At 33.9% G+C, this 14,463-nt stretch overlaps 1 protein-coding gene across 2 annotated transcripts in view; it reads right to left on the reverse strand.

Moving 5' to 3' along the window:
- The window catches only part of CSMD3 (CUB and Sushi multiple domains 3), a 1,213,340-nt gene that overhangs the window by 876,823 nt on the left and 322,054 nt on the right, over nt 1-14,463 (reverse strand). For both annotated transcript variants that reach the window (XM_030795533.1, XM_003256134.3), the window contains exon 5: nt 10,549-10,756. In XM_030795533.1, the coding sequence (XP_030651393.1) occupies nt 10,549-10,756 (208 nt within the window). The remainder of the gene's footprint in view (nt 1-10,548; nt 10,757-14,463) is intronic.

Here is a 14,463-nt window from a genome sequence, read left to right on the forward strand (position 1 = left end):
TTATTTGCAGTTAATGTTATTCCTGGAACAATGGAAGAATCTCACTACTAGCCAATCTGTTCTATGCCAAAGGGTGTCATTTTTAGTCAATCACTTAACAAAGGCAATTGTTCTTCAACAGGAATTCTAAGGTAGCTATTTTTTTCTATTTTCCACAAAATAATTTAAATACAAGTCATAGTACTAATTTAGAACATAAATCATATTATCTAACTCACAGAGTTAACAATACATTGAATAATGACACATCCTCTTCTATATAGCAGAATATATAATTATCTTGTTAAATACATGGAAGAAAAACCCTGAAATTTTTTATTGCATGAGAGATAATAAAGGGATATTAATTTTTTATTATTTTGAAATATAGAAGATGCTGAATCTCATTAAAATCATCTGGTTTTGTGGACTATAGTGCAAATAAGGAAAGTATACTGCAAGTCTTCACTTGTCTTCCTTTATCACTTGTGTCACTTGCCTTTCTTTATCATGCCCTTTGTAATTTGACTTTGCAGCTCCTCCCAAGAGTCTGTCTGCTTTCTCCAGAACTGAAAATTCCATATCATCTTATAAGGTCTGATATCCTACTGTTCTATACTTAATCTGGAAAACAAACAAAGCGAAAAATAAAATAAAATAAAAAAGAAAGCACTTGCCTTTTGACTAACCATGATGACTGTTGGTTGACTAACCATTATCCCGTTTTGTAGAATAATGTAGGGAGGGATGTTGAACAGGAAATGAGTGTTCAGAAAAAAAAAGTTAGAGTCATCGTAGCAGAGAAAGTCATTGCAGAAGGGACCAGTGAGTTTAGAAGGAAATTTTAATGTTTCGCTTTTTATGCTTTTTTTGTATGAAAATGATCCTATATGAATTGGCTACTTACTTTTAAATCCATGCCGTCAAAGGATTTTGGGGCTAAAATATTTGCCTGTAAGCATTTACTAGATAAGAGAAATTAGTCAAGTTAGGCATAGGCTAGTTTCATGAAAAAGATGCTAATGGAGGGGAGTTGCAGAGGTGACTTTAAAAAGTAATGCCTAAATCAAGAAATTATATTTTGATGACTTGAATTATTCAAATTATTCAGAAAATTGTCTTATTAAGATGAAAAAATTTGAAATATTTGTTTATTTAAAAATGTAAGCTAAGATATTTGCATATTAGAAACAAATATACCAGTATAAGATAACTTCTCAATTATTAAAACCTTACATTCTCTAATATTTTAGAAAATCGTAGGTTCTCTGTTACAATTTGTTTCTTTTTACACAAACTGCCAAGAATAAATTGTTTATACTGACTTTTGAATAAAATTTATGGATAAAATTAATGTGCTTAGAAGAGGCAAACTGCTTTGGAAGCCCCTTCCTTCCCTATCCACACTGTGCTTTGCCAACATCTTCAATCTCCTCCTCCATTGTCCTAATATTCCATAGCCCAGCAATGCTGTTGCCTGTCTTGTTTTGCTTACATATAAGTTATCAAGCCTGCTGCAGAAAAATTATGCAAGCTTATAATTGTTTCTCTTACAAACATATGTTGTGAAATCTCAAGCCTATTCAAAATACTGCCCAGCAATCCTTTGATTCCCACCCCTTTTTTCTCATATTCTCCATAGAAGGTATTTCAAATAAATCTCACTCTGCTAAAATATCCTAACCTACCACCTCTCCTCACTTTCAGGACATGATTTTGTCTCTTTCTTAAGAAAGAAATTAGAAACTATTAGAAAAAAATATATATATAGTTCAATTTCTGGTCACTGCACTTATAAACTTAAATGAGATATATCTATCTTTTTATACTTTTATCAAAATGAAAAAGGTGTTTCCTCTTGGCTAGGACTAAGTAATGGGTTAATAAATTGCAGAAAAAAATAATATGCCAAGCATTAGAAATTATGATTAAATTAAAAAGTCATAATTTCCATCAGAGTGAACAGGCAACCTACAGAATGGGAGAAAATTTTTGCAACCTACTCATCTGACAAAGGGCTAATATCCAGAATCTACAATGAACTCAAACAAATTTACAAGAAAAAAACAAACAACCCCATCAAAAAGTGGGCAAAGGACATGAACAGACACTTCTCAAAAGAAGACATTTATGCAGCCAAAAAACACATGAAGAAATGCTCATCATCACTGGCCATCAGAGAAATGCAAATCAAAACCACAGTGAGATACCATCTCACACCAGTTAGAACGGCCATCGTTAAAAAAGCAGGAAACAACAGGTGCTGGAGAGGATGTGGAGAAATAGGAACACTTTTACACTGTTGGTGGGACTGTAAACTAGTTCAACCATTGTGGAAGTCAGTGTGGCGATTCCTCAGGGATCTAGAACTAGAAATACCATTTGACCCAGCCATCCCATTACTGGATATATACCCGAAGGACTATAAATCATGCTGCTATAAAGACACATGCACACGTATGTTTATTGCGGCACTATTCACAATAACAAAGAGTTGGAACCAACCCAAATGTCCAACAACGATAGACTGGATTAAGAAAATGTGGCACATATACACCATGGAATATTATGCAGCCATAAAAAATGATGAGTTCATGTCCTTTGTAGGGACATGGATGAAACTGGAAAACATTATTTTCAGTAAACTATCGCAAGGACAAAAAACCAAACACCGCATGTTCTCACTCATAGGTGGGAATTGAACAATGAGAACACATGAACACAGGAAGGGGAACATCACACTATGGGGACTGTTGTGGGGTTGGGGGAGGGGGGAGGGACAGCATTAGGAGATATACCTAATGCTAAATGATGAGTTAATGGGTGCAGGAAATCAACATGGCACATGGATACATATGTAACAAACCTGCACATTGTGCACATGTACCCTAAAACCTAAAGTATAATAAAAAAAAAATTAAAAAGTAGGTGAAAGGAGTAAGCAAGAGAAACACTGGAATTTAGTGTCAAAGTTGTAGTGGCTCTGAGCAATGCTCATGGAAGTATTTATTAAAGTAGAGCAAAGGTAAGACTGGACTCGTAGAATGAGTTAGGAGGTATTCCCTCCTCTTCTATTTTTCAGAATAGTTTGAATAGTATTAGTATTAGTTCTCCTTTAAATGTTTGGTAGAATTCTGCCCTGAAGCCACTGACTCCCAGGCTTTTCTATACTGGAAAACTTTTTATTGTATCTTTGATCTCATTACTTGTTATTGGTCTGTTCGGGCTTTGGATTTCTTTATGGTTCAGTCTTGGTAGGTTGTTATGTGTCTAGTAATTTATCAATTGCTTCTAGATTTTCCAAGTTATTGGCATATGGTTGATCACAGCAGCCACTAATGATTTTTTGAGTTTCTGTCATATCAATTATAATGTTTTCTTTTTCATCTCTGATTTTACTTATGTGTATCTGCTCTCCATCTCTCTCTCTCTTTTACTTTAGTCTGGTTAAAACTTTGCCAATTTTGGTTAATCTTTTCAAAAAAACAACTTTTTGTTTTACTATCTGTTATATTGTTCTCTTTATTTCTATTTCATTTATTTCTGATCTTATCTTGATTATTGCTTTTCTACTAATTTTGAGTTTGGTTTGCTCTCGCTTTTATAATTCTTTAAGATACATCATGGGTGTTTTATTTGAAGTTTTTCTCTTTTTGATGTAGGCACTTGTAGCTATAAACTTTCCTCTTAGTACTGCTTTTTCTGTATCACATAGGTTTTGTATACCCTTATATGTGGTATCTATACCTTATTTGTGGTATCTATTTTTGGCAATAAAGATCATACACTCTGTGATATTCAATCACCCATTCCCCTGACTCTAGTCTTTGATAAACAGTCTTTGCCCTTTTGTTCCCATATGTAGAGCTTTGAAATCAATTAAATTCCTTACAACCTCTGACATAAAGCAGTCTCCTAAATGGCCTTTTAATCTTCACTTTCTTCATCTGTCTCACTCTTTAGTTACAGTATTTTTTCCCTCCTGTCTTTCACAGGCAGATTATCAAAGGAAAGTTTACTTTCTATTACTGTATCTATCTGTGCCAGTATAGACATAAACATAAACACACACATTTCTATAATATGTAAAATACTAGTGACTATTCATTATACACATTTTTTCCTAGAGGGACTGCATCAATAAAAACCGTGTACCAGAGATTGCTAGTTATCCCCTAACACCTTTTCTCCTTTTCTTTCCTAAAAATGGGATTTTATCTGGGCGATTACTAACTAGAATAAGGATTACTTTCCCCTGAGTCCCTAACAGCCAAATAGCCATGTAATTAGATTTTGACCAATGGGATATAAGCAGAAATAGGAGAAAATGAAATAGAAAATGTAGGTCAGCAACCAAAACTTTGTTTAAGAGGTAGCTGATGACTGCCATTTGGGTTTTCCTTTTCCTTGTTCTTCTTCCTACCGTTTGGACTGTAACTTAATGGCTCAACTTGAACAAGACATGATCTTGGGAATGAAAGTAACCTACAAGTAGAACAGTCAAATACATGGATCCTGAGTGTTTGATATTAGGTGGTGGTGGTGCAGTTCCCATAATTGCCTACCTCCAGAAACCTGCATTAAAAACAAACAAAAGAACAAAAACAAAACACAAACAACTTGTGTCTTGTTTTAGCCTCTTGGTTTTTGTTTGTATTTTGCTTATATTTTCTTTTATTCATAGTTGAACCTAATCCAAACTAATTTATGTAACTTCAGTCAAATCATGTACAACCATTGGAAAAAACATGTAAAAGCAGGTTATCAATGATGTCAAATTATATGTGGAACAAAAATCATTTACACATTTCACAAATGTACGTGAAATAAGTACAGTGTGAAATGTTCAGGGCTAGGCATTCTGTTTATTTTGAGATCCAAGTTCTCATTAAGATCCTGTTATTTGAGCAAAGATATGTGTACAGATAGAAACAAAGCAAGAGAGAAAGTAATCCAGAAGGAGAAAAATCACAAAATCTTAAGATTGTTGAAGTCACAGGAAATTATGCATTCCAAAATAGGGTGAACAGAAACAAAAGATGAGAAAAAAGCTGGGTAGATGCCAACATATACAGAATGGATGATGGAAGAAAAAAGAAAAGAACAAGTCTGAAAGGATATAGTCAGGGAGTAATAGAAAAAGATATAAGAAAGAAAAGACATCCCAGTGACTAAGAATGAAGGATGTTCTGGAAAAGAGGTAATAATCAGCAAAGTCAAATGTTGCAGATAAATCAAGTGAGATAAGTATTAAATTAGGAACTAAGAGGTTATTGTTCATTTTGTAAAAGACAGTTCCAGAGAAATGACGGGTAAGCTAGTTTAATAGTAATCGATTAGGGATCAAAAATTGATGGCATAAAAAGGAATTAAGAAAATTGGGGCATGACACTCCTGAGTAGTTGAGAAGGAACAGTGCACAAATCGAGGAACTACCTTTAGATGGGAGTCAGCCTTCACTGGAAATTTGTATTGACTAGATTTGTTAGTTTAAATATAAATGTTTAGTATTATTTTAACCAACTAATAAAAATAAATAATTGTGCGAAACGATTTAAATAAAGCAAAATGTATTACATACCTTATTGCATTCTTAATTTGAATAACATTACATAGATTTTCTATGTTATATAACCTGCATGCCATGTTTTCACTAATATTCTGATTTTGATAACCATATCATTCCCTTGACTTCAGCCAGTATTTCACTTTTAATGACTTAAAAATTCTTATTCCTACTTCAAACTATATATCATAATTAAGTCAAACATCCAGTGGGACATATTCTTTTGGAAATAGTGCTTATCTGCAACCTACATCTTACAAATTCAAATCATTATTTATCTTCTGGGCCCAATGTATTAAAACATCTTTCTGACCTTTCTGTTATTATTTACATATTTTCCATAATCTAATCTGAAGAAATTACTATTACTCTGTTTGATATTCAATCACTCATTCCCTAACATTAGTCTTTGAAAATCAGCCTTTAACCTTTTATTTCCATATGCAGACCTTCCAAATTAATGAAATTTCATTCAGCCTCTGGCATAGAGCAGCCCCCTAAACAGTCGTTTAATTTTCACTTTCTTCTTCTGTCTCACACTTTAGTTACTGTAACTTTTTCCTCCTTCCTTTCACAGACAGATTTTCAAAGGGAAGATTTCTTTCATTATCTCTACTCCTTCCCTTTGCTTAAATGATTCTCCCCACTCTCTTTATCATTAACTTTTCAATGTCTGGTAGGTGATTACCATCACAGTATTAACTCTCCCAATAAACAAGCAAAACCACAAAATAAAATTCTTCTCACTCTACTAATCTATTTATCACTAGGTCTTATTTATTCTATCAAATCATATATTTGTATCCATTAATTTACTATAGTTTACAATAATCTATTGTATATTTCAAAGTAGCTAGAAGAGAATAATGTAGATGATTCTAGCATACAGAAAAGACAAATATTTAAGGTGATGGTTATCCCAAGGACACTGATCTGATTGTTACAAATTATATGAATGCATTCAATTATCATATGTGGGCCAGGTACAGTAGCTCACGCCTGTAATCCCAGCACTTTGGGAGGCCGAGGAGGGTAGATCACGAGGTCAGGAGACGGAGACCATCCTGGCTAACTCGGTGAAACCCTGTCTCTACTAAAAATACAAAAAATTAGCCGGGTATGGTGGCACTCCCCTGTAATCCCAGCTACTTGGGAGGTTGAGGCAGGAGAATCACTCAAACCCTGGAAGCAGAGGTTGCAGTGAGCCGAGATTGCGCCACTGCACTTCAGCCTGGGTGATAGTGAGACTCCATTTCAGAAAAAAAAAAAAAAATCATATATACCCCAAAGCTATGTGTATCTATTACGTAAACTATATGTGTGTGTGTGTGTGTGTGTGTATATATATATCTCTTGCAAAATTCTCTGAACAATTTATTTATAATATCTGTTCTCCAATTCTCCCTTAAAACTATTCCAATCACACTGTCACTTGCAAAATTATTATCATCAAAGTTAACAGTGACTTCCATGTTGCTAAATCCGTTTATTAATTTAGGAATTCATTTTATAATAAGCTCCAAAAAAGGAGAAAAAAACTCTTCTCTTGCTCCTACTTTCTTCTTAACCTATTGTCCCAATCTCTGTCTTTCTTGCAAAATTCCCTGAACAACTTATTTATAGTAATTGCCTATAATATCTTTTCTCCAATTCTTTCTTAAAACCCCTCCAGTCAGCCTATCACCTACAAAGTTACTTTCATGGGAGTTACCCAATGACCTCTAATGTTACTACATCCAGCGATCAGTTTTGGAGCTCATTTTATTAGCTTATTCACATTTGACAACTGGCCAATTCCATTATAATTTTTTCTTCTGGTTTCCAGGAAAATTTATACAGTCAATCTTATATGTCTGTAGGATCTGTATTAGCAGATTCAACGAATCACAAATCAAAAATATATGAAAAATAAAAGATATCCATACAACAATAATACAACAAAATGATACACACAGTTTAAAAACTATGTACAAAGCATTTGCATGATATCAGGTATTGTACATAATCTGGAGATTATTTAAAGTATATGGAAGCATGTGTGTAGGTTGTATGCAAATATTACTACATTTTATATAAGGAACTTTAGCATCCCAAGATTTTTGTATAAGCAGGGGTGGTCCTGGAACCAATTTCCTGAAGATCCTAAGGGATAACTGTACTGTATTGTTTTTCCTCATGTCTCATTTACTCTCACTCTCAATCTCCTTTACTGGTTCATCCTAATTTTGCTGACATTTTAGTGTTGGAGTGTCCCACAACTCAGGTATTAGTTTCTTTTTCCTTTTTTAAAATTTAATAATCACTTCAACTGGTAGAAACAGGAAGAATTACTTCCACTTTGAGATTTCCAAATTTAGAAGTTCAGCCCACACCTTTGACTTGAAACTAAGATTTGTATATCCAACTGTCCCCTTGAAATCTTCAATTACAGATTTATTAGCCATCTCAAACTTAACACATCCAAATTTTCCAAATTTAAGCTCCACATCATCCCTCCAAAAATGTCCATCAACAGCCTTCCCAAAATTAGTTAACTTAAATTGTGTTTGCTCAGTTCTTCAGGTCAAATAATCTGGGATCTGTATTAGCAGGTTATTAGAGATATTCTTTAGAGCTATTCTTTTCTTTCTCCAATTTCACATTTCAAGAAATTCTATCATTTATCTTGAAAACCCAATAATTTCGCCTTGCCTCCACTGCTATTTTCTTATTTCATAATTATAAACTCACTTACATACCACAAATAATCTCTGTTCTTTTAGCTTTCCCTCCTATAGTTTATTCTCCACACGGTAGCCATTGTGACTTTTTTTTTTTAAGTAATAAGGTCAATCATGTCATTACTGTGCTCAAGCCCCTCAAGCGAATTCACATTTCATCTAGAGTAAAAGACAAAGATGAGTCTTGAGCCAGGCTCTATTAATTATCTTTCTTTCTCTCCTACTGCCTTCACCCATGGTCATTCTTTTCTAGCCACAATGGCTTCTTAGGTGTTCCTACAACACAGTAAGGCCCACTCTGCTTTAAGTATTTTGCTCTAGATGTCATTTCTGCCTAAAGGCTCATCCAGTTGACTAACTTCCTTATATTCATCAGGACTTTGCTCAAATATCAACTTTTCAATTAAGTAAGCTACACACTCATCACAACATTCTTGCTCTCCTGACCTCTCTTACTCTTCCACATCTTTTCTTTCTTATCACGCTCTAGACAGAGTGTGGGTGTACCTTATTTATGTTGATTACTGCTTGTGTTCTAGATTCAGCTTTGACTCCTTATTGATGGATGACAATGGGTAAGTCATGTCACCTCCCTAGATCTCAAGTTCTCACCTATAACATCCAAGGTTTCTTTTAATTTTGATATTATGGCATTGTCAGCTTAGATGCTATGACAGAAACAAAGAAGTAAAACATTCACTAAATACAATACTTTGTAAATAACTATTTACAAAGCCTTGGATGGAGAGTTGGATTAGATGCTCTTTAAAATTATTTCCAAACTTAATTTTGATTTTTACTAGAATTCCATTTGTTTAATGTTTATTTAACAAATACTTGTTGGGGTGCCTGCTACATAACAGCATTTTCTAAGTGCTTCTGTGTCTAAAGCACCAAAGAGGCCTGCTCTTTCTTCCCTTGTCTGAATGAAAGTATTTCTTAAGACTTCCTTCTCTTACCTCTTCAAATGACTCCCTCAGTTTTCTTTGCTGTATCATCCAAGTCCAGGCCTCATATGTTGTTAAGTCTCAGATTCAGTCCTAGTCCTCCTTTGTTTTCTCATTTTATCCTCTCTCTCTATATCCAATTATATTGTTGCCTATTGGTTCACTTACCATCAATATTAACTAAATATCAGTGTTGTGCTTCTACTCTAAATTATTGAATCATATAAGAGATATAGTTGTCTAGTAGATGGCTTTAATTGCACATCTCGAAGAATCTTCCAATTAAATATATTCAAAACAAATCTCAATATGTACAGGGTTCTCATTCCAAACTTAACCTTTCCTCAACAATTTCCAACTCAGTGAATATTACTACTGCCTTCACCATCTGTTCAGGTCAGAAATCTAGGTTTTATTTCAATACTGCCTACTTTATCACCCCTCAGTCCACTACAAAGTCCTTTTGAGTATACGTCATCAATATCTCTCAACTCAGTCTGCTTCCTTACCTCATTAATATGACTCTAATTCTAGCTACCATGATCTTTTCTTGGAATGCTGCAATCATCTCTTAAGTGATCTTCCTACAGCGAATCGAGTCCCTCTTCAAATCAATCTCTTCATTTCAATAAGAATAATCATTTGGATATTCAAACATCTTCAAGTAATTGTTTTGGATAAATTCCCATGGTTCTTAGCAAATCTTCACATGGCTTAAAAGATTCTCTCTAGTCTAGTGTTTACCTATCTCTTTCCTTTATCAGTGTCATCTTATTCTTTCTTTCACTCAGTTACTGAATCATAATCTATTCAATGATATAATTAGACACAAATTTTTAAAATAACATAAAGAAGCATTTTACTTTAAAAATATTATGTCTTAAAAGCATGTTCTGAATACTTTGCAGGTTTCATTAGACCACACCTTCAGTTTCTAAAGAAACAAACCATATTCCCCCAGATGATGGTGTTTAACTTTTGCTTTCAGATAACGAGGTATATAACAAGTCTACTTAAACAAAGGAAAATTACTTCCAAGACTATTCAATTAATTTGAGAGAAACCATCAAGTTTGGACTGGCATGCTAAAAAACACAATTGTAGGTTACAATAGGAATAACTTTTATTTGTTTATACAAGTGTTGAATTTCCATCTATTTTTTATGTAAATAGCCCGATCTTCAAAAATATCTTCAGCTCTGACAACCTCTTCACATAACTTTCCTATAAGATCTTTTAAATATCCAAACCTGTAAAAGTCCACAAACCTGTAAAACCTGTTTCTTAGTTTGCTTCAACAACATCAATGTAAGGTTAATAGAAGCTATTTACTTACCATATGGTAGGTGGCTCAGAACCTTCTATTTCTAAGTAATCATATTTCTCTTCCATTTGAAAATCAGTAAATATGAGTGAAATTGTGTCCCCAGGCTCTGCTACAATGGTCCAAGTGCAATCAGCATTGTTATGGTACTCATTAGGAAAACTAGGGCTGGATATGATGCCACTGGATCCTCTCATTGTTCCTCCACAGGCATCTTCAGCTGTTAAAAATGACAAAATGTTCAGTTGTAAGTTATTAAGATAAATGCAATTGTTCAGTTGTAAGTTATTAAGAGAAAAGCAAGTCAATATGTTTAGATAAAAATAGCAGTTCAAATGTGATACCAAGTGCATAATATACTAATGGAGATTAAATAAAATGAGAAGTTTATGAAAAAATTTATAAGCACATATACAAGTATAAAGTATATCTTAACAATTTCATAACAATTGGTTGAAACAGCAATAAAAGTAAGCAAAAAATCTACACTCCAAAATTAGACATTAAGAAAATAGAATCAAGATTTTTTTCATGTTTAAGTGATAAAGTGAGTTAAACAAAGGAAACATGTACCTTAAAGTCTGTGATGGGAAATCTTTGATCACTTTGTTGATGGAAGAGCTTTTTGGTTTTTTAATGCAAGTATGTACAACACAAAGACATAACTTAAGGACAATATAATATAGTTCATGTCAATGGTATGTTTCAGAAGTTATTGAAAAACGTTTGTAGAAATACAACTCAAATAAGAGTATATCACATATCCAGGATATTTTGTTTACAGAGAAATAATACGGTAACTAATATATCTTTAGAAATATATTCCTATGAAATCAAACAATGTATCTTTTACTAAGTAGTCATATAAGGTACACAGATACAACACCATAAATAACTTTTTGACTAACCTTACATTTGGATCTATGATTCTGATTTTCCAAATTGGGGCCATAGATTCTCCACTAGTCTACTTTTGGCTGATGGTAGGAACTAGCAGTGTGGTTATATGAGTAGCTGTGTTTGGTATGCAAACATAAGAAAAAGCTCCTGTTTCATAAAGGAATTGAAGCTGGGGCATTTGCCTTATTATAACATTGTTTAGGCCAGTCAAGCTAATAAGTTACAAGTTCACTTGTGAAATAAATTGTCTTATTACTTATGTTATTGCCTTGGCTGACTCAGGGAATTCCTTCAATTCAAGTTTTTGAGGAAAACTCTGCCTCCATAATGACCAATTATTATTTGATGTGACCAATAGCTCCAGAACCTAAGCAAACAGAGATGGACAATATCTTTCTATTCAATTCCATGATGAGTAGAACATAAAAAAAAATGCTTTGTTATTAGAGACAACTTTATTATTATATTATAGGCATCAAATAATATTAGCTTTTTTCTTTCTTGCTCTTTATCCATTTACCTCCATTATCTATGAATCAAAAATGTAAGCATATTCTTCTTAAAAGATATTTAACTTTTATCACACACTAAATATATTTTTTAAGATTTTTATTGTGTGCTCTTTCTCTTTTAAGTTTGTTAGATAATTGAAATGAACTAGTTGTCTTGTCTAGACCATGTGGCATACTACTACAAATATTTTCACCAATGCCTTCAAGACCTAAACCTTCTAGTAAGCCTGTCCTGCCATCTCTACCCCCAACCATAAATCACTTCTATTCTTTCCCTTCTCAAGTACCAACACCAACATTGAATACTGCTTTGATAATAAATTATTTCACTAGTATATATTCACAGTTTGACTGGCCCACAATCTATTTAAACCAGCTCAATGAGCTATTTATTTTCCTTCCTCTAGATAAAATCTGAAGGAGACACATAACACTCTGGATCACACTCAGATTAAAGAAAAAATCCTACAGTTTAGAGATTATAGTTTAAGTGTTCTCATCTCAAAAATGAAAAGTATATGAAGTAAGGCATATGTTAATTAGCTCAATGTAGCCATTCCACAATGAACACATATTTCCAAACATCATTTGTACATGATAAATATACATTACTTTTGTCTGTTTAAAAATAAATGATTTAACTTAAAAAATCACAATCCATCAATTAATACATCCAGTCCTGGGTAATCAAAAAGAAATTAACTTCATTTTGATTAAGCTTCTTTGCTCCCCATACCTTGGACTTGTGGCAGATGGAGCAGAGGTGGGGCAGAGGTGAGATGGAGAAGTCAGTCTTCTTCCCTGTTTCCCTGCTAGTATTTCTGTTCATCCTCCCCTTCTCGCTGAGATCTCTATGAGCCTCCTGGGGTTACAAGTAGGAAGGATCAGAGGATCTGAATCCTCTTATTTTCCTAACACTAATTTGGCACTGGTTTCTAAGGGCTTTGACAGACAATTAAAGAAAGATGATTCTTTCACTCATAGGCCCTTTCATGGGCTCCACAGAGGTGTCCCCATCAGTTCCATTACTGTGGGTGAGTGTGTCTCTCCAGCTGGCTGCTTACATTTCTCTCTCATGCTATGGGTATAGAATAGTACAGTTCCATCTTCTTTCCATATGTCTCCTCACCTTTTGAGATTGGCCTCTTGCGCAGGATATAAGACCATGCCAAGCCAGAACTCCCTCACAAAAATCCTGCATTTAGTCAAATGAAAACACACCCATTTATTCATCCTCTGTGGAAATGCAGTTTCTTTCAAAATGCAGTCCTTTGGGTTTGCAATAGACATTTAAATACTTTAGCCATCATTTTAATAATAATAATACATTCCGTAAGCTCCAGGCATAGAAATCAATTTCTCTACATGATCTCTTTGAATTTCCTCAACCTAGACTCACAATGCAGATAAATAACTCTACATTCCTGACACATGGAAGAGAGAACAACCCAGAAAACAGCTCACTTCAAGACAATCTTGATTTTACAGCAAAATAATTTCAACTCAAATGTATGACTCATTTTCACTTGAAAACAAGGATAGGGACTCAGTTCCTCCAGCATTCAAACCAATGTTCATGTAGACTCTTGTACCGAGTTCTATGCTCAGCACTTCTGTTTGTTTGTTATGACAGAGACTATCATAGAATCAGTATCTGACAAACTGGTGAAACAGGTAAACTTTTCTTCAGTAAATGTTGGATTAAAAAAAATTTTGGTTTGGTGTCCCTACTTGAATGCTGAATTCAAGGCAATATTTTAAAAAACAACAACAACATATTTTCTGTAATTATGAATTCATAGCAGGACATACTACCTAAGAAGTCAATTTAAAAAGAACTTATAGCAGAGTGGGGACAAGGAAAAAGCAGCATTAGAACAAACCATGAAACTCTTGAATCCAGTGCTGTGCTCTTTCTGCTAAATATCATGGCTTGGTCTCTGTTCAAAATGAGTTGGTACATATCATGTAAATGACAGGATAGAGGCTTCTATTCTTTCATCATTACTCTGTCACAGCCTGCAGGCTTGCTTGATTAATAAATGATGTCTACAACATTTTCTATCCAACAATTCACAGAAAGTGGGGGGTTCACAGAAGGTTGTTCCATAGAACCATCTCCTTAGAGGCTCAAGATACGCATAGGATCATATTGGTTATTTGTATAAACTTCTTGTGAAACAAAATTTATTCATTTTGTCATCTGTCCAAAAAGTATTCATTGAGATCTGCCAAGTGCCAGGAGGAAACCATGTAATCTCTCTGACTATAATGACTATAAAACGTTTTCATGATCCCTGTTCTCACAGAGTATTCTATTAGTGAGTCAGGCTCTAGTGAATATGACAAAGTGAATACATAAAATTACATTTCTGTCAGGTCCTATGAAGAAGGAACATTTAGTATTAATGCTGTATGTTTGGGGCCTTGAACTAGTTAGCGAATTAAGGAACAAGAATTTCCTGAGGAAGTGATGCTGGACCAGAAACACAAAGCATAATAGTAAGCAGTAACT

The sequence above is a fragment of the Nomascus leucogenys genome, chromosome 16 (assembly GCF_006542625.1).
Source record: "Nomascus leucogenys isolate Asia chromosome 16, Asia_NLE_v1, whole genome shotgun sequence".
In the NCBI taxonomy this organism is placed as follows: domain Eukaryota; kingdom Metazoa; phylum Chordata; class Mammalia; order Primates; family Hylobatidae; genus Nomascus; species Nomascus leucogenys.